This window comes from Vanacampus margaritifer, chromosome 1 (genome assembly GCF_051991255.1).
Source record: "Vanacampus margaritifer isolate UIUO_Vmar chromosome 1, RoL_Vmar_1.0, whole genome shotgun sequence".
Classification (NCBI taxonomy): Eukaryota; Metazoa; Chordata; class Actinopteri; order Syngnathiformes; family Syngnathidae; genus Vanacampus; species Vanacampus margaritifer.
In genome coordinates this window covers 62078798-62099842 of record NC_135432.1, presented here as the reverse complement: position 1 = coordinate 62099842, position 21045 = coordinate 62078798, and the positions used below count along the sequence as shown (strand labels likewise).

General features: G+C 37.4%; 1 protein-coding gene across 2 annotated transcripts in view; it reads right to left on the bottom strand.

The window, feature by feature from the left end:
* dph6 (diphthamine biosynthesis 6) overlaps positions 1-21045 on the bottom strand; it is a 78745-nt gene that overhangs the window by 13336 nt on the left and 44364 nt on the right. For both annotated transcript variants that reach the window (XR_013291653.1, XM_077559937.1), the window contains exon 13: positions 1831-2079. Coding sequence is in view for 1 of the 2 variants with exons in the window: in XM_077559937.1 (XP_077416063.1) it covers positions 1831-2079 (249 nt within the window). In the remaining variant the exon portion in view is untranslated. The remainder of the gene's footprint in view (positions 1-1830; positions 2080-21045) is intronic.

Genomic DNA, 21045 nt, shown 5'->3' with positions numbered 1-21045 from the left:
GGCACTCCTCCATAGGATTTTACTAAACGTTATTTAACGTTTTTGGCAGTCAAAGAGTTAAAGGGGAAGTCAACATAAATTTTTGTTTTGACAATAATGTTATATGTGACCTCACTAGTCTAAACCATCTTCATCCATCTCAGGGGGCGGCCATTTTGCAATACTGAAGATGACATCACAGTTGCTTAGTGCCCAGGCAACGGCCAATCACAGCTCACATGTTTTCTGAAGCTGAGCTGTGATTTGTTTTCTGAAGCTAAGCTGTGATTGGTTGTTACCTGAGCAACTGTGATGTCATCTTCAGGCGACAGCAAGTGGCAAAATGGCCGCCTTCTGATATTGATAAAAACTGCTGGGTTTTGCTGCGTAACTCATATTCCACTAACACAATAATAACCAAAATACCGTATTTAGACTAAGTGGGGCTGCATAGAACATATTATTATTGCCAATATTTATTTATTGTTTTGGTAGACTTCTCCTTTAATAATAAGATAATAATGGAATTGTATATTGGCTTAAACATTGTCTGTACAGTTAATGAAGGTTAATCACAGTAATTCACTTTACCTTATGTCCTATGACAAAACACATTGAAAACTTGAAAAACTGACACTGTTGTTGGAGAAGTTTAAACTTTATGTCTTTCATGATCTGACCCAGTTTGCATTCCTAAGTGGTGACATGTCAGTACTTTTCATATTTCTTATCCTACGGAGTTACAAAATGTCAAAAATCTCACCAGCTTGTGAAATCTGAATATTGAACCCTTTAAAAAAGCCTCAAAACGGGCAAAACAGCGAGAATTACCGCTTGGCTTTCCAGGAAATGACACAAAGTTGACATCCTCATTGCCTCGGCTTTTAACCCCATACCCCCCCCCCCCCCTCACACACCCTGCCCCCGCCCACTCCGACAGAGCCACATGTTGGATGTGCACTCCTGCCTCTTTCTGTGCCCCCCTTGGGGCCTATTCCCACCACTAGACAGATTACAGTGGGCGGAGAGAGGCTGCCAGGGAAGAGACTGGCGCACGGAGCAAGGGGTTGTAAGCCAGGGCGGCGGAACGGCGGGTGGTGGAAGGAAAAGAGGGTGGGGTGTTGGGGGGGGGCATAAGCTGCTCTGAGAGTTGAACCTCGATCCAAAATGGTCGGGGGGTGCAAAGGATTAGGGAGGCTCTGAGGAAGACATCTGCCTCTGCGCCAAGCTGCACACTATCAAAGACGCCAGCGCTTCCCACATCATCAAGTTTTCATGAGTAACAGCGGCGGGAAATATCAGTCGCAGTGAGCGGCCCCCTGGGGAGGGACACCGAGAACTTTTACCCATTTTCCACAAATATGACAAAAGTTTAGGGACACCTCACCGCTACACCTGCAGTTTGCATTAGTATAGCAATAACCTAACTACTAGTAAGGAATTAAAAGTCTGTACATCGCTACTAATTCAATGTCTGTGTGCGACTTGGCCACTAGGGGGTAGTACAGTGCAGTCATGCAGACAAACAAATAAGAAGAGTTACACTACTGCTAACGTAAGTGACTAGATAAGATCTTGTACTTATTTTTTTTATTTTTTGTCACATCTTGCAATTTTTAGATGTCCAATCAATCAATCAACCAATCAATCAATCAAAACACTGACCTTTCCTGTTCTTGCTTGCAAATAAGGACAAAAATATTGTGACAACTCACCGTTACACGTACAGGAAGAGAAATTCACTTCAACTCTACTTTCCTTTGTATTAAAACTCACTAGAGTTAAAAAAAATAAAAAATAAAACTCACTACTGTAGAGTAGCCTACAATCTATTGACTACAATCTACTGACCTGGTCTTCGGCCATAACCTCCACCATGCGTTTCCAAGCGGCCCGGACAACGGCAACATCTTGGCGTCTGGTGATGTAGCAGTGGGCCTGGACTACGTGGGCCAGAGTCAAGCTGCTGATCGTGGCCTCCAGAACCTTCAGGGCGTGGATAAAAGACAAGCTGGCCTGTGTGTGAATGCCTGCCTTCACCAGCTGCATGGTGCAGGGGACCAGTGCGATCTGGCCCGCACAGAACACGGCATCATCCACCTGGAGAAGATGACAAAACCAGGACATCTATGTCATTATCTTAGTTAATGACATATTTTCATAAATAAATGCCACAGCTCAAATAAACATGTTATTTTCTGCACAGGTTGTACCAGTAGGTGACTGTAACAACTGGTCTGTTAAATATATACATTTATATTTTTTAATACATTTAAATCAATATGGTGATTTTTTAAAATAATAAAAGTATTAACTCATTCACTCCCAGCCATTTTCACAGCAACCTTCTTCGCTCCCAGGCTGTTTTACAGGATTTGGATTGATTTTGCAACGCCCACAGAATATTAATATATAGAGTGTTCTATTACTATAAAAACATGGAACCAACCAAAAGAAAGATTAGAGTCTCTTATTTCTTTTTTTTCCCTTTTTTTTTTCTATGGAGAGCTCAGTATTGTTCATTCGATTTGACATGTCATCATTGCGCTCCTTTTTTATTTTTTATTAATTTTTTTTATATATATGTGTATGTGCGTGTGTGCGTGCGTGCGTGCGAGCGTGTATGTATTCATCAGTTCACCTAAAACCTATTAAAAAAAATCCCATACTAATAATGTAATATAATAATAAATTGCCAATTGCAGAAACATCAATGTAAGTTATCACGATGTGGTGGCTCTCGCTAACAGACAGAATTAAGTAACCAGAATTAGGTTCAAAAATTCTATATACGTAGACCATGTTTCTATAAATTTTGATATTTGGTTTTTATTTGAGGCAGATATTTTTTCCATTAAAATGTGATTTATGAGGAGGTTAGACCATTGGTCGATATTCAGAGTTTGTTTATTTTTCCAGTTAACAAGAATTGTTTTTTTTTGCGATAGTAAAGGCTACAAGTGTAGATTGAAATTGTTTATGTGGTAAGTCAGTTGTTGTTAGGTCACCTAGCAAACACAAGTTTGGAGATAAAGGTATCCTACAGTCCAAAATAGCGGAAAGTTTTTCTAAGACTTTAGTCCATAAATACATAACCGGAGTACATAACCATAAAGCATGAACATAAGTGTCTGTAGTGTTTTGTAAACATTGGAGACAAATGTGTGAGAGTCCCATTTTCTTCATCATATATTGAGTAATGTATGTTCTGTGAATAATTTTATATTGGATAAGTTGTAAATTTGTGTGTTTTGTCATTTTAAATGTGTTTTCACAAACTTGAATCCAAAAGTCAGATTCCGGTGCTATAGACAAGTCTGTCTCCCATTTCGAGATGGGTAAAGATATTTTCTCAGTATATGAAAGTAACTTATATATTTTTGAAAGTTTTTGTTGTTGTTGTCGGAGAAAGCTTGTTAATATCTTTAGCTAAAACAGGCGGTTGGAGCGTACCCCGAAATGTTGGAATTTTTTTCTTTATCATATTTTGAACTTGTAGATAATGTAAAAAAAAATCTGTTTTTTATTTTGTATTTTTGGAGCAAGGATGTATATGATATAAACATATTATCTGAGAAGAGATGGTGGAGATGTGTAATTCCTTTCTGCTCCCACACACCTAAATAAAACGGTTGGTTGTTAAGTTGAAAGTCGGGGTTATGCCATAGGGGAGAAAGCCCACAGGGCTCCACTTGGGCTTTTGTCATTTCTAGTGCCTTCCACCAGGCAGTCAGGTTGGCGGAAATCATTGGGTTTTTAAAACAATTATGTCGCTTAATCGATGTTGTAATAAAGAGTAAATCTAGAAGTCTGAGGTTATTACAATCCTTCTGTTCTAGTTCCAGCCAACAGTTAGTGTCTCTGTTGGGTTGTGCCCATAGAATGATAAATTGTAGCTGGTTAGCTATATAGTAGTACATACAATTTATAAATAGAGTCTCTTATTTCATCAGGAAAAATATCTACATTTCTATCTGTTTCCGTTTTGCAGCAATTAGCATTAGAATATAGCTAATATAGCTTTCATCTTTATTCACAAAACTGTTTAAAACTGTGGGGGAAACAGTTGCAACATGGCCCTGATTGATCTCTTATACTCTGCTGCCACCCGCTGGCCATTTTTGCGATAACTACCACTGCTTCACGCATTCTCTTCAGTTCTGAGGCTGCATCAAAGCCTTCTTCTGTATGCTCTAGCATAAAAAAATAAATAAAAGAAACATTTAAAAAAAGTATAATTAGGTTTTTGGGAGCAAATGGGTTAAATATGTTTAAAAATATAAGTATTGTTCCATTTTTAATTCAAACAGCACAAATATATTTGCACATATCGTATTACCCATTTAATTTATGTATTGCTTCAGCTATTTTTAAAATGATTATATTGAAACAATTTATCAACTTGTTTTTTTTTAATGACTGAAAGCATATTTTTTAAATTTACAAATATATTTATGAAAATACATTTATGTAACTATTTCCATACTTGGCAACATTTTAACTACCTGTTAAAAACACACAAACGACCTTAGTATATAAAAAAAAAGTGTTTTAAATCTGTGAAGTGCTATATCAAATTAACATTAATTATAAATATCCTTTGGTTAGCGGCGCATTAATCAACGAGGACCACCTTTTCAGATTTTTCAACTTCTTATCGCTAACAGTTTTCATTTCACACTTCACGCAAAACCTTCCCAGCAACACCAACGTTATTTATAAGCATAATTAAGCACTTGATAATAAGCTAATTCTCTGTTAAATACCCCCTGCTCGCACGTGGGGGTCTCTCAAAACAAAAGCCTTGGATCTATCTGTTTAATGCGTAGAGACGTGCGAGGATGAGGGCTGGTATTAAAGAGGTCATGTCTTTAGAGACCCCGCGTGGGGGGTTTGCGGGATCAGTGGTGAGGCTTTCCGATGCTGGCGTGTGGTCAATGCAAATATCAGCTGGTGATGATTGCCATAAGTGAAGCACGGATCAATTGATATACACAAAGACACACCCCAAAAATGTTTTGAATAATTGAGCATGCTGAAAATAATCATGTAAAATAATGGTTTGTGCCCAAATATCCACTGCTTAAAAGGTTATAACCATCACAATATTGATGCTCGTTTCATTAGCCTGCCTATGGTGTTTCCCATGATGTGTTAGCATTTAGCTAGCAGACTTTTCTTTAATTGTGTTTTGGTTAAATACACAATGTGCAATTATTTGTTTTATGTGTAAAAATCGACTGGGAATGTCAATAAGCAAATTGAAGAAAGGACTTGGCCTCTTTTTGGATTTTTTTTTCCCCCACAATCTCTTGCTTGCTTTGAAGTTTGCTGCCACCATTAACGCCAACATTTTGTTCGCAAATAAAGACAAAAAAAAATGGATGAATGATCGCTTGTACCTTGATAAATTGTCACATTGGATTATTCATAAATCGAGGTAGCACTTTGAAAATCTTCTATGAATCTAACATGCATTTGTTTGGTTCAATAAATTGTCCAATTACGTGAATGGTGATTTGTTTACATCCCCGAAGCTCTCCGCAATGCTGAGGACAAGCGCTTTAGAAAATGGATGGATGGAAGCACAAAATCCAGATTTTTTTTGTCAACCACTACAATTGGATGCTTGCCTGTAGCTGTTCGTGGATGACAAGACACAAGAAAGGATTCCAACACATTGCCATCGTCATTCCATTTAGAAGCCATCAAAGGTGATGCTGAAAAAGAGGCCCCCTCGCCCTCTTGTGGTTAGGACGAGTGTCCGGCATTTTTAAAGCTCTTTCCCTCGACATGTGTCCAACTCTATTTGGAACTCACAAAAGCTCGGTGACCATTTTGTCAATTTGAATATCAAAAGGTGCTAACAGAGGGCTCCCTCGACCGTTAAAGGCAGACTCCCATCGCTGCTACCAAGCAGGTGTGTGATGATCAATTATTGACGACGACGTTCTGCTTACTCTTTGTGGGAGGTGGGATTGGGGGGGGAGGGGGATGTGAGGAGAGTGCGACATGGGCGAATACTATTTACATAAAATTAACAGTTCAAAAGAATGACTTCACACACCGATCAAACTTGTTAATTGACTGTCAATGCGATGTGCCGCCGCATATACACAAAACGCACGCACGCACACTCACAACTCCATTATTCATCTTGGGCCTCGGCAGAGAAGACAGTCCAATTTGCATGGGCGTTCCCGACGTGATCAACAGCCCCGCGCCACATGCATTTTTAATAGGAGCCCCTTCTTAATATTCATGAGGGGGCAAAAACAATAGCACATGACATTAAACTTTCTATAACAAGGTAAGTAGTTTTCAAACGCTCGTCTTAGCCGTCTAAATGGCCCGCGGAGAAAAGGCCGGATGCGACCATTTAGCGTTACCGTGTATGCGGTGCACAAACACACACATTTTCAACTCTTTCATTCGTAGAGTTGCTACTCACTGAGCTTATCAGTAAACACCACAAGCACGCTTTGCTTTTTCTTTGGCTTTTTTTGTTTGTTTGTTTCTGACAAACTATTTTGACAAACTTCACATTTATCTCTTCCCAGCGTCCTTTCTTCCAAAACTAGTGGGTAGAGTTTTTTTTGCAGTGAGAAACTTTGGAACTTGTAGGTACGACTGTAGCACTGATGAATGATGAGCTGAAACTGCCATGACGTTACTTGCGTCCACATGGCACCGGCAGCTTGTACTTTATGGCTTTGCTGCTGTATATTTAGCCAATATGTTCTGACCATGATATACTGCTAAAAAACTGCTACCCATGACATGAACCCTTCATATTGCACCCCCCTCCCCCCCCGCAAGAAAAGTCGGGTTGCTGTGGGTATGTTGTCGCTTCTTAAATACACTTTCCCCAAACAGAGTGTATCATTACCACATTTCCATGTTGTTTATCCTTAAACAAATATGACTCATGTTAGCGTCGGTTAGTGGGATTTTGATGGGAAAATCAAGTCACAAATTGCACTTTAAAAACATATTTGTATTATTTATTGTTACTAGATGAATTGAACATAAATTATATGAATAAATAGTAAAAATTTAAAGAATAAAATAGTTATTAAATTTTAAAATAATTTTTATAAGTTTGGCTTAGTCATTATTTATTTGCAGTTTAAGAGAAAATACTTACATATTTTTTTTTATTTAATTTCTAACAAAAACAAAAAGTGCACGCAATTCCCAGTGTCAGCAGCATATTTCTTATAAGGTAAAATTTTAAATAAATATATGAATAAATAGTTCACTCAGAGTGAACCCAGTTTGAAATTGATTTCTCAAGCAAATTTTGCGACCATAGTTCGTAAAGGTTGCACAATTTTGCAAATATGTTCGCAGATAGTAAAACACTGCCTGAAAAATATGATATACAAAATAATGAACACTAATGCACAGTTATCTGTGCAGCCCAGTACCAAATGGGCTGGTGTTTGGGGACTACTGATGTAACCTATTATGCTAACTCCTTGCATTAGCTAACAACTGGCTAGCAGCTATACTACTGATGTAGACTATTATGCTAGCTTCTTGCATTAGCTAACGACTGGCTAGCAGGTATACTACTGATGTAGACTATTATGCTAGCTTCTTGTATTAGCTAACGACTGGCTAGCATCTATACTACTGATGTAGACTATTATGCTAGCTCCTTGCATTAGCTAATGACTGGCTAGCAGCTAACTACTGGTGCAATAGCTAACGATCTGATCTGATTTGACAAATGTTTGACACTCAATGTTAAAAACTGAGACACGCCTACCTGCTTTTTATTAATTACGCCTTATTTTTGCTTCTTGCTTATCTGTGGCTTATTAAAAGGCTACCAAAGACACTTTCTATAGACAGTAACTTTATGTAAATGCACCCGGGAAGTCTCTGTGGAGCATGAATGCGGTCTTCTTTCAGGCTGAGGTGTTCCTAATTGCAAGGTTTCTTCCTTTTTGGTCAGACACTTTTTCACAGATGACCAGATAGCGCCGGACTATATTTGGTCTCAGAAGCCCTCTGGGGGCCAAGCTGCATCTTTCCGAGGAACATCTCCCGGTGTCATTAGCAGAGTTTGGAAGATAGCTGAACTGGGATAAAATTACACGCTATTGATGAACAGTCAGGTTCTCCGGCTGGTTCCAAGGACGGGCGGAAAGAAAAGCATCTCGAACGCACCTTTCAGCTATGCTAATGGTCACGTTTGCCCCCGCGGAGGTCTCATGCATAATTTAAGCAGGAAAACGAGCATGCAAAATGTGTAGAATAGTTTTATTAAATGAGTATAATGTTGCTTAATGCAAAGACACAAATGACGGGGGGTGTTATGCATTAAGAGTTTTTAGTTATTTAATTACATGTTTATTACAGTGTAATTACACTTATAATGCATATGTTTAATTTATTATGGCCATCAGAAATTCTTCCTAAAAAGTATATTTAATACTACCATAAGTAAGGATTGGATGATGCTGAAATGCCAATTATGTGTGCCTATTCATATATTCATCACAATTGCAAAACATATTGGGCAAATTCCATGGTTGACATACTCCTACTATAGAATAATACGGAATAAGCCCCGATAACTAAGACAAACGGCTGATTCCAATTGTGTTTTCGCCCCACAACATCAAATTGTGAGCAAAGAATCATTTGAAAGTTTAGTGATCGTTTTGTATAACAGTTTCAAATGGATTGGGAAAAACAATGTTTTGGCGACAGCCAGCAATCCAACCAAATTATTGCTGTACCAAAACCATCTTAACCATTTATATTTATTCTAAATAAAGGAGTCTTTGTTTGAATTTTCAACCACACAGAGGAACATTTGTCATTTTTGCCACAGTGTCATTTGTTTCCCAAATACGGATTTAGTTGAGGGTAAATGGCCGACAAAATGTTGACGCATAACTCCAACACAACGGATGATGCTTTCGTGCGGCATGTGCCATCTTGAATGTTCTCTTTTATTCAAAACGGTGGAGTCGTCGCTAGAAGTTTGGATCCATCCGAGGAACATTTCTTATACGTTTGACAAAACTCCAAAGAGTATTTTGTGATGTCGAGTTGCTTCCACTCTTTGATGAATATTTCAAGTTGCAAATACATTATGAAGGAAAAAAAAAAATCTGAACGAGGAAGTGGTAAATACATGCATACTTTTGATAAAAATGTCTTGTATGATTGTAATCATTTACTTACAATGTGAATTAAAAAAAAAAAAAAAAAAAAAACTTATTTAATTTCTTATTTGTCCAATTTTTATCTAAAAAAATTCTCCCAGCCAAAACGGCAGACTTTTTTGTGTGTGGGTGTACCCGTGAAAAATGAAATTTACCAAATAATATGCTGCTAAATCAATCTGCATTTGGGAGCTTGATTTTCAATAAATAAATACATTTTCACCAGGATGAACATACCTGCAAAATTTGGTGCGTTCATGAGTAGAGAAACTCTCAAAATGTCCATTTAGAAAATTGTTTACAATTAAACAAAGCAATTTCAAGAAGCCCTAATGATGTAATACCTTTAGATGTGAAAATCATTCCTCCTGTTATGTTGCGGTTTAAATTGACCTGTTTGGAAAATCTGGGGGGGGGGGGGGGTTGTTGGTCACCTTGGGCAACTTTATCTGCTGGCCTTCACTTTTTTTATTTTAGTGTTTTAAACATTAACTCATTCACTGCCATTGACAGCTATAGATGTCAAAAATTAATTTGAACTATTTTTATTATTTTAATATTATTTTTTCTTTCTTTTTTTCTTTTTTGTTAACAAGAGTATGAAAACCTAGAATTTTTTTGTACATTCAGAACAGATATAAAATTTGTGAGTTAACTAGTGAAGTCATGCGATTAATTACGATTACAAATTGTAATTGCCTGATGCCCCTAATTTGTATTTATTTTTTCTTAAAAAAAACATTACTTTTTTTTTTTAAAGAAAAAATAAATAAAAATTAGGGGTGTCGGGCGATTGCAGTTTTTAAATGTAATTAATCGCATGACTTCACTAGCTAACTCACGATTTAAATTTAAAAAAAAAATGTAATTTTTTTTTAAGAAAAAAATATTGTAATTAATCAAAAATTAATTACATAATAAATAAATACAATTAATCACTAATTTTATATCTGTTCGAATACCCCCCCCCCCCAAAAAAAAAAAATTGTGTTTTTTTTGTTAACAAAAGTGGGGGGAAATGTCAAACTAATAGAAATAGTTCAAATGAATTTTTTGACGTCTATAGCCGTCAATGGCAGTGAATGAGTTAAAAGACATTGCATTGTGTTATGTGTGTGTGTTTTTTTTAATGGTTATACATTAGAACGGGTCACATTGACCCATTAACAAAAACAATAGGGGGTTACAATGGTGAGGGTCATTTAAAAAAAAAGAAAACAAAAAAGAAGTTGTATGATGTCTCTAAATGGCACATGATGGAAGAGGGAATAGGCGAGTTTTTTTTTTTTTTTAGGGAATAACAGGATAAATAAAAAACAAAAATGCAAGGGTTCACTATATTCGCATTGTTTTCATGTTTATCATAATCCGCGTCGCAGTGGTTTATGTGAAAACGTCAGACCAAATCAGCATTACTCAAACTGCCGCTTAAAAATGTCTTCAAGCCTTCTCACGTTTGAGGATTTATCAGGAAACAAGTCAAACATAGGCAAAAAGTATGCACAATTTTCACAAAAAAAAAAGGAGACCAACCCGAACCCTAACCCATATCAGACAGGGACAAAAGGCCTTCCTGCAACCAACCCCCCCCCCCCCACACCCACCCCCAAACGTGCCCTCACGTCTGCCCTTGACGTGCCCACTCCACTCCACACACACACACGCACACACACACACACACACACACAAACACACACACAGTGAGAGTTACGCACTGTCATGTCAGCTCTGGTCAACTTTATGCTGGTCGGAGAGGGCTGCCGCTCAGTCTCCAACCAAGGTCGGGGCGGGGGCGAGCCTGACAGCGGGGCGCTCAGGGGAGGCGCATCGCCAACGCCGACGGGCATGAATAAACAAACACGTCCTCTTGCCATCACTCAAATGTGTGCTTGTTTTTTTTTTTTCCTGCTGGAATTTTCAACTGTTGAGCTCTGTATTGCGTACAAATGTAACATATCGCTTCTATTCCGAGTAGGTCGAAATGGTAATATTGTGCATGATAGCTTATCGACAACTGAATCAATGCATCGATATGTTAACACAATGATCATTTTGACTTTTCAATATGTTTATCGATACAACTGAACGACAAGTCAAACATGGGAGTGTAAAATAAAAAGTATTTTTTTTTTTAAATTTTATATTATTTTATTTTTATTTTACATAATGTGAGGAGTTGTTCCTTAATGAAAGAGAGGAACAAGTTTCCAGTATGAGGGCATCGAGATTCTAAAATTGAAATCTCACGATTACAGCATGCAATGATGTCACTCGCGTTCTCTACACCACTTAAGTTCGGATGTCAACAAACAACTACAGTTTTCTCACAGCCATTATTAGTTATTCTGCTGGTGAGTATCACACATACAGAAGCAATCGTTTGAAATCTCCGTTCGCATTTCCTCACTTCACTTGACTTCAATTTAAAGCCCGTGCCTCTCATTCCATATCATCACTAAAACACTGCAATTAGAGCAAAATGCTACCGCGAGATATAAAACAAATAAAAAAGGTGGAAAAGTGAAAGTTAGCAAGGCTGTTGTAATAGGTTGCTGAAAGTAACAATTCATCACATTCAAAATCGACATCACAGTGCGGTAGAATACCATTTTCGAATCACAAAGGCCGCAATAAATAAATAAATAAAAACGACTTCTTTACTTCAGTAGGCTTTATTTTTTATATGTACTTTATATTCTGTTTATTCAGGTAGTGTCTAGATGAGTACTTAAGAAGTGCACAGTCCACATGTTTACATGTCATTGTTTCATGAAAAATTGAAGTGATTAACCCACACATTTGTGCGAGATTATTATTGTAATCCGATTTGTGACTTAATGACTTATATTTACACTAATAATTGTTAGGTAGAATTTTGTGAAGTTATCAAAGTGAAGTGACCAAAAGGATTAGTAAATTAGCAACTTTAATTGAAGAATTATTTTAGTGTAAAAGACCAAAACATTTATGGATAATCTGATCATGTTTGTTGTCATACAGATTATTTTATTGCTTGTGTTTGTTAAAAAATACACACCCCTAATTAAATCGCAATATTGGGGATTTTTTTGAATTTTATTTTATTTCTTTAATAAGATTATTTATCAAAATTGTTCACAGGTGTCTCTGAAGTCTTTAAAAAAAAAAATTTTTTTATTTGAACACATTTTCTCATGATTTTTTTTCATAGCACAAAAGACAAACGTCAAAAAAAATAACCAACCCCGAGAAACCAAACCAAAAAAAACAAACAAAAAACAATCTGACAGACAAGCTAAACCAAGGACTATGTAAACAAAACAAATATACTTCTGTCACAACACACACAAAACGGACATCACAGACATGACCAAAAAACTCAAAACATACGGTACTCAGAAGACCTAAAAAAGAAAATAAAGAAGATAATAATTTATATAAATGGTTTGTCTCTGAAGTCAAGGTGATGTATTTCTCAGCTCTATTTCCAACGTTGTAATATTTATTTCATACATCGTTAGAAAAATATTATAATATTAAAAATATTGCAAAACGGTGGTACGAGTTTTTCTACAATTCTGACCTCGTATTCATTCCACAGTTGCAATATTTCGCTCATGACTTTCTTCATCATGAGACTCTATTGTAATAAAATTCCATCATAAGTTACTCTGCGATTCCCACACTTACTTTCCTATATGGAATAAATAGAGCGGCTAAAACATGACTGGGGCCAGACTGATGGAAGGGCAAGCTTTTTCATGGCGTTAGGCAAATGGCCCCGGCTGCCTTCAACTGTCGCCACCTCCGATCTTTTGACAAATTGGTTGTGAGGCTTTTTACGACTGATGCACATATCGCAAAAATCATTTCTGCCAAGCCTCCCTCGCTCGCTCGCTGTGTGTGCGTGCGTGCGTGTGTGTGTGTGTGTGTGACCTGCCCGTGGGGACATGACAAGCACCGCCACGCATCGCTCTATCAAGCCCGATCTTTCCAGGACAATGCAAATGATGACAAATTCCATCATCCTACATTATGCGCTTTGCCGCTAATCTCCCTAATTCGAGAGAATCGCGGAGGGTCTCGCCATTTGGGCTTGAGGGGTATGTTTGTCTGATTGAATGATGATGAAACGGCAGCCCTCAACCCTCCCTCCCCCTTGCTGTCTTCCGTCTATGACCACTTCTTCTCCTCTCGTCTTATCATGTCGGTTTCTTGTTTTTTGTACAGTTTTGGTAGTTTATAATGCACAGACTGTGAAATGCACACTCCAAGCATATCACATAAAAAAAAAAAAAACACAATACAGTTGAAAATTGTTGATGAAAAAGATGGAGTTTTGGACAAAGTAAAGACAGTGCTGAGAACAGACAGGAGTGGGTGTAGTACCACCTGGTCTCGACAGATGGCAGTATGGCTGCATGAAAAGCATAGCGCCAAAAAGAGACTATCAAACATTTTTCTTTTGTTGCCCAAAGTCAAAATGTTCATTTTAATAAAGTCCAAATTCCAGTAGTGAATTGCAGTAATACTGAGAAAGCTGTAAATGGTTGTTTGTGGGCCGTACTGCGGAAAACTGCAACACCAGTACTGCCTGTATTCATTTTTCATATTATTACTGCATAGGAATCTGTTGTATTTATGATACAGCAATGTCAATAAATATAGTTATACAGAAAATACTCAATCAAAATAATGACTATTTGTTATTATGTTTTCTTGGTATTAGTTAGAACTGAACACATTGGGGGAAAAAAAAAATACTATTCTATAAAGTGCAGTAATAAAAAAAAAAATAATTTCCTCTTGAGGGGTCATTTAGTAAGTTAGAAAAATGAATAGTATATTATGTAATAATAATAATATATATATTTTTAAATAAAATATAGCATATATATATATAAATCAAATACACTATCAAATGTTTATACAAAGTAAATGGAGATATTATTTAAGAGATGCTATTTTCCTTTTTTTTTTTAACAGTTTGACAAGAACTATAATACCAAAAAGTATGTTATGACTAAATATACAAATGGCAAAATCAATTAAAATTGGAAAATAAAAAAATGCTTAAAATATATATATATATATATACACAGTACACAAATGCTATAAATACTGTATACTAATAAAATAAAATGTTTAATCAATATTTAATAGTTTTTTTTTTTACCTTTCAAACTACATTTCAATGCCGAAAATAATCCATCGTTTTTATGTTATGATTTGAAATATGTAAATGGTCATTCAAATTGTAATAGAATGGGGGAAAAAACGTCCCAAAATGTACACGAGAAATGTACTAAAAATGTATACGTATATGAAAAGAAGCACTGAATCTCTCCAAAACATTCAAAATATTCCAAATGGAAATGAATCCATTTTAACTTCATAATCTTTGGGGCCCTGACATCCCATAATGATAAATCCATAACATCAATAAGAAATGTACATTAAAAGGCAACATGCTGAAACATAAAAATACAAGCTGTGTATTATTCATCCTTTTTTTTTTTTTTAGCTCGGCGAAGGCCGACCCAATGAGAGTGGCATTTGAAAAATGAATTACCCGGCGCTTAAAAGTTCCCACTCCGACGAATTGCCTCCATGTCCAATTTATGATCAAGTAACCCCCCAACCCCCAAAAAAAAGAAAAGAAGTAAACGCTAATCTTGTCTGAGTCGTCTGTGGCGCTGCAAAAAAAAAAAAAATGGAAATGCTGGCATATTGTTGCATGTGGATATAATAATCATTTCTAACCAGAGGCAGCGACTGTCACTTTTAATGTGCGCAACTTAAGGAATCGCAGAACTGGGGCATAATAATCACATACATCATCTGCTGCTGGAGCAAATTCCTAAAATACAAACAAAAAAAAAAGGCCTGAGCAGCATCAGCGTTACATTTGCTAGTCTTTCTGTGCACCTTTTTCATTAAGCTTGTGCTCTCCAAACAAACTACGAATTAAAACATACAGACTATGCAAAAGGAAATACTCAAATTTAATCTTTCTTCTTGGGGGACAAAAAAAAAAAAGCGTCTCTCCCACCTTAATATGACAAGCTGTATTGGTCCGTCTGTATTGGCCATAAGTGTATATTTGAAAAAGCACATCTTAATCGTCCTCATTTTTTCTCTCACTTGATTTCATATTTTATTTCTTAAAAAAAAAATGTTTTTGCCCCTTTTCTAAATAAATAATACAAAATAAATGCCTTTCCCCCCAAAAAAACAATAAATACATTAATTGAGCATCTCCAACTTCTGTGTCTGAATGCGATAACTTTTTGTGATTATTTATTAACAGACCATTTAATATTTCTTCCTAAAAAGTAAATAAAGCACATTTTCCATCCAAAAATTAAATACAGTGCTGGCATATTGCTAGTTTGGTATTGAGCACACGTGTATATTTAGGCGCATCTTCAACATCCCTCTTCCGTGCGTGTGCGTGTGTTTGGGCCCTGTCAGCTCTTGTCACTGCAGGGGTAAGAAACACAGGCAGGCAGCTCGGAATATATCAGCTAGTTACCATAGTAATGGTACCGCCATATATCGCTCTCATTTCACAACGCCGACGGTAGTGAACTCTATTTTTTACAGTATCTATGCATTTCCTCTTCACTTGTTGTAACGTGCAAGGAAAAATAATCATGTGGAGCCGACCTTGACTGGCGAGGGAGCCAATAACTTGATCCTGGAGACATAGGAGGGATGGGAAATAATTGGCGTGTTTTGACTGAGTGTTTGCCGTTGTTGATAGCGGGAGTGTCATGGCGGATAGCGGCGGTGGCGTAAACACACACTGGCGTGTCTGTGAACCTCTACTCCACTCAACCGCATACAAACAAACATGAATGCGGGTCTTACATTGACCCTCACTAGTCACACACACATTAAGAACACCTACGTCCATTTCGGCAGTTTAGAAAGGTTTTTTGTGTGTGTCATTCTCTATATGAATATACGGTGTCAAGCGATTAAAATTGTTAATCATAATTAATCGCATGTCTTCAATAGTTAACTCACAACTAATCGCAAATGAAATAAATAAAATGTACAATAACTTTTCATACTCTTGTTAGCATAAACGTGACTAGAAAGAAATACGGCTGCATCTTTTAGACATTGATACAGTGCTTTCATGATAAATCATCAAAATGAGTTAAAATTAAAAACGTACTGTACTGTAAAAAACGAGTGTGATATTGATTTGTGTTGAGGTAATTTTTCTGCCACTAGATGGCATAATTGCATTTGTAAGACGGTAACAGCTCAGTACATTTTTCTTTTAATATTAAGAGCTATCTAATTTTGAACATGAAGTAACTTGTGAAATTCTGCACATTTTTCTCCAGCCTCCACAAATATATGCATTATTATTACATTTATTACTGCTAAATTTGATTTGCGTTGTGACTGGAAAACCCCCAGTACAGGCTTTCCAACCAAGTAAGCGGCGGTCATTAATTAATAAAAATGAGTTGTGTTAAAGTAACTTTAATTCAAAATGAACGCACTCATTTTGACACCCCTAATACATATACACATTTTTATATGTATACACACTAACCACAACCTGTTGATTGCTCAACTGAAAATCACCGTGATAGTTATGAATCTTACAAATGCTAACTTGACTATATCACATTCAAGTATTTCATTACTGGTGATGTAGCACTTGTATTAGAACTCATCAATTGTGCATACAGAACTCATGTTGTGGCCATTTACTAGCCAAGCGTGTCCCACTAGCAACTGTACAGCACATAATACTATTAATAATTAAATATAGGGCGATATGTGGGTCTGTTGCGCTTCTTGCTTCCGAGGCAGTCAAGCACCAATAACAATACACGGAGAACCCCTCAGAGGCAATCATGTTCAAACCCATTAATGAGCGGGAGTGTGGCAGCGGAAAGCAACCCACCGCATTGACAGACGATGCACTGTGACACATCCATTCCCTCCACACGTCCTCACTACATGCTAATACCAGCCCGTGTCCACCACGTGGTGATGGCTGCGGAAGAGCGGCGGGTGGGCGGGGGGGGTCTACACAAATCCCCCCCCCTTGAAATACTGTGGGTGAGACGATGACCATCGGTTCCAGAGTTGACTGGCGCTTCAAAACCACGTCGACGCTGATATACGGTACTGTACATACTGGGAAGCCTCAAACGAGCAAGAAGGGGATTCCAATCCCGGGACTTAATTACACAAGCATGTTTGCGGGAGGCGAGATAACTGAAAGCAGACCTCCGCCAAGGCGTAAGTCTTCCTCTGTCATGTGCAAAGTCAATGAGTTGAAAATGCCATTTTAGGATTGTCACAATAGGAACGAACTAGGTGGTATGTCAAATTCAAGTCGCTGGTAAATGACAAGTCTGGATGAGATCCAGTTGAAATGTTATAGTTTAGGTACTTCTACGACTCCTAACTTTAAAACGGGCAACGGAAAATATTCCAATTCCTTTAATATGTGATTATGTATACATGAGCCACATTCTGCTTCACCAACTCTAAAGACAAGGACATGAAGTTCATTACACTCACACTAAACTTTGAGCATACAATGGACCAGAGTTTACGAGAATGAGCCACACGCTGCTTCACCAAGCGCTCTGTCACACGACACACCAGTTTGGTGAGGTCTCACTGCGTTTGATGAGTGGCTTTGGTGCGTGTCCACTTCAAGGAAAGTCACTTGACCTCGGTGTTTGAGTATCGGATGGCATCCGCGAGACAGTATACGCAGGTGGGAAGCCAATCAGTCGTCAACCTGAACGTCACTCAACAAGTATTCGGACAAAAGGTCCATGTCATCGCACTTCATTCCGGTATTCCGAAAAGGAAAACAAGCGTGTGTTAAAATGAGTGACGACAACTTTTCAGACTCGAGCATTCCGGGACTCATTTTTCATCAGCCATCTTAGTATAAAGAGAAGTTAACCACTGTATTCACCATTTATATTATAAAATGAGAGGAAAAATGCAAATAAAAATAAAAACACACTTTACACTTGTTTATTGGTCTAAAGCTGAAGATAATACTCAAGATAATGTTACGCTATTGTTTGCTCATGAACAGAAAAAGGCAATGTAAATTATATTGTGGCTTGGCGCACGCCGGCTCCCCACAAGGTTGTCGACTATCACTCACCATTTGGATGAACTTAAAAAAAAAAAATGTGGTGGGGGGGGGAGGGGAGGGGGGTGCCCTCCCACCCCCGGCTAAAGAAAAGGGTTCAGTAGACGCATGCTTCTATTGCACTAATTGGGCGGAATTGTTTAAAAGCTTCGGCTATGAAACTTTTATTGCTCCGCTTTTGGTTTAAGTGGCAGTTTGACGTCACCCTCTTTGGTTAGTCGGTTAATTGATGGATGCACTAAAGCGGTAAAGCATCTTAATTGGATTATGCAAATGCTGTCCGACACAATTGGCGGGCACATTTGCAATTGGATCTCTGATAAGACAACGAAAACAATTAATGGCGAAGATGGTTTGATGCAAACAGGCTGAGAAATGATGAATGCGAATCAGGTAAAGTGAAGACCCTTAAAGGCATAACATACAATTTTGTTACCATAGTCCTGATTTGACAACATAAAGGTTAATTCATTCTTTAAATCAAAAACCGAGTAAAATATGTCAGGACTTGACATTATGCATGACAGGGCGGGCTGCTGGTTGACAACTTTGAAGGTCTGGCGTCCATCATGTGCCAACGCTAATCAACATGGTATCATGTGCTTTTACAATTCATATTTATCTATTTTATTGTATGGCTGGTTAATTATAAGTACAGTATTGTAAACATTTACAATTAATGAGAATTAATGATTGATTAGTAAAATAGACCATTTTATGCTTTGCATATACATTTTTTACAAAAACGTTTTTTCTTTACCTCAGCTACAAATTACATGGCCTATCTTTATATTTTAAAAATCAAATATGTGTGTGCGTGGTTCTAAACAGTATTGGCTGAATACCACCATTAGGTAGACATGTGTGACATGCATGGAGCTTGTCAAACCCAGATTCGTTTGGAGAAAACAACGGTGTGCCTGTTGATTTTTCTTTTTAAGAATTCAAATGACGACATGGACAGCGACATACTTTTATTCAATAACGAGGTAACAGCAGCAAACAGTCTGAAGTTCGAAGACTTGTGAATTTATAATCTCACACTAATGCAAATGAAAATTGTTTGCCTTGGCGGAGGTTTTGCAGCAGTTTGCGTTTGAATGATTTGAAGCAAGGCAAGTTTATGACAAATGTCTACAAGGGTTTTTTTGGAAATGGAAGCCAAGAGTGCCGGGAAAGCGCAACGAGAGCGACGGGGGTTGGAATGCAATAAAGAACCCCAAACCACACGGAAGAAACACGACTGTGGATGTTCTTTGGTATCTCGTTTCAACCGCGGGATTTACAAGAGCGCGCTTTTAAAAGGATGCTGATGTATTACAGCTTCTCTTATTGAAAGAATGTTATGGGGCAAACAGATGATGAGTTTGTATGGATCATCGACACACCTGTTGAGATCTTTATGAGCAATAATAAGAGGCCGGGCTGTGAGATGCGAGCTAATGTGATGAGTGAGAAATTTCTTTACGAGGTTTTAAACAGTGGGGCCTTAAAGTTCCACCAATGCTTATCTTAAAAAAAATTCGGACGATTTCTGATGGATTGAACCATGTGGACGACTCGTATAGCTTTAATGAGATAGCAAAAGTATAGCAATTTACAGATTATAAAAGTTGATTGCTTCATTTGGAGAATAAAATATTTGATTTGGATTGATTTTTGATGATTTGCAATTACTATGTCGATGACCGCATAGATTTACTGAGAGAGAGAGAAAAATCCCATAAAAAATCCCAATGGCAATATTTGGAATAATCGCAATTTCCCCCAAATTGTCCAGGCGCATATTTCCTACTGTAATCATATTACATTATTCTGAAGAAAATGAATTTAATTACATTTTTATATATTGAATGTATTATAATGACTATTATCCCTCAAGTGGAAATTCTACTCAATTACCATCACATATTTGTTCCATAATTGCATCAACCTCCTTCAAAAGGTTGGTACTTTTTTTGAATGCTGATTCTCTTACAACCTCAGGTTCTTTGGTAACACAACTTTCTGCTATTTGCTGCAGCCACGTCAGCATGGCGACGGCCGCCAAAAAAAAAAAGAGTGTCACTAAGACGGAGGTGCTGTTGACAGGTTACAAGAGAGGAGCTAATTGTATCAATATGTAAAAAAAAAAATTATCCCCCGTTGCACCGAAGAGCGCCTTCACGCATGTTTTTGATCAAATGAAATCATTGCGGCGAGGAGGAGCTGATGAACAAGCAAGACTCCTTGCATTGTTTTCTCAGATGTCTTGGAATGGGAATGATCATTAACAGCAGGGTGAGGGTGAAAAAAGTCCACAGTTTTCCAAGGATGAGAGTCTATTTCCACAGCAGACTTGATTCATTTAGACCAGTAATTCCCAACCACTGTGCCGTGTGACACATTAGTATGCAGTTATAGATTATCGGGTGTACCGCAGGTAATTGTAATTTATTTATTACAGTACAGTATTCAAAATGAATGTATCTTTGTTCATCTATATTGCTCTCTATCCGGTGACAGGCAGAACAATTAAATGTTCTTCCATTAGATGGCAGAGCTGTCTTTCGCCGTTCCTATGAGTATATCAAGTTTGCCGTCAACTAAAGAGGCGCAGATTTAATCAATCAGAGTAAATCAATATGTAATTAAATTGAGACCAGATAATTATGATTGTAGTATTTTCTGAGACATCGTGTGCCGACAAAAACTAAAATTTGTGCTAATTTAACTGTGAACGTTGGACTTTTATGATCTTCTCTGACT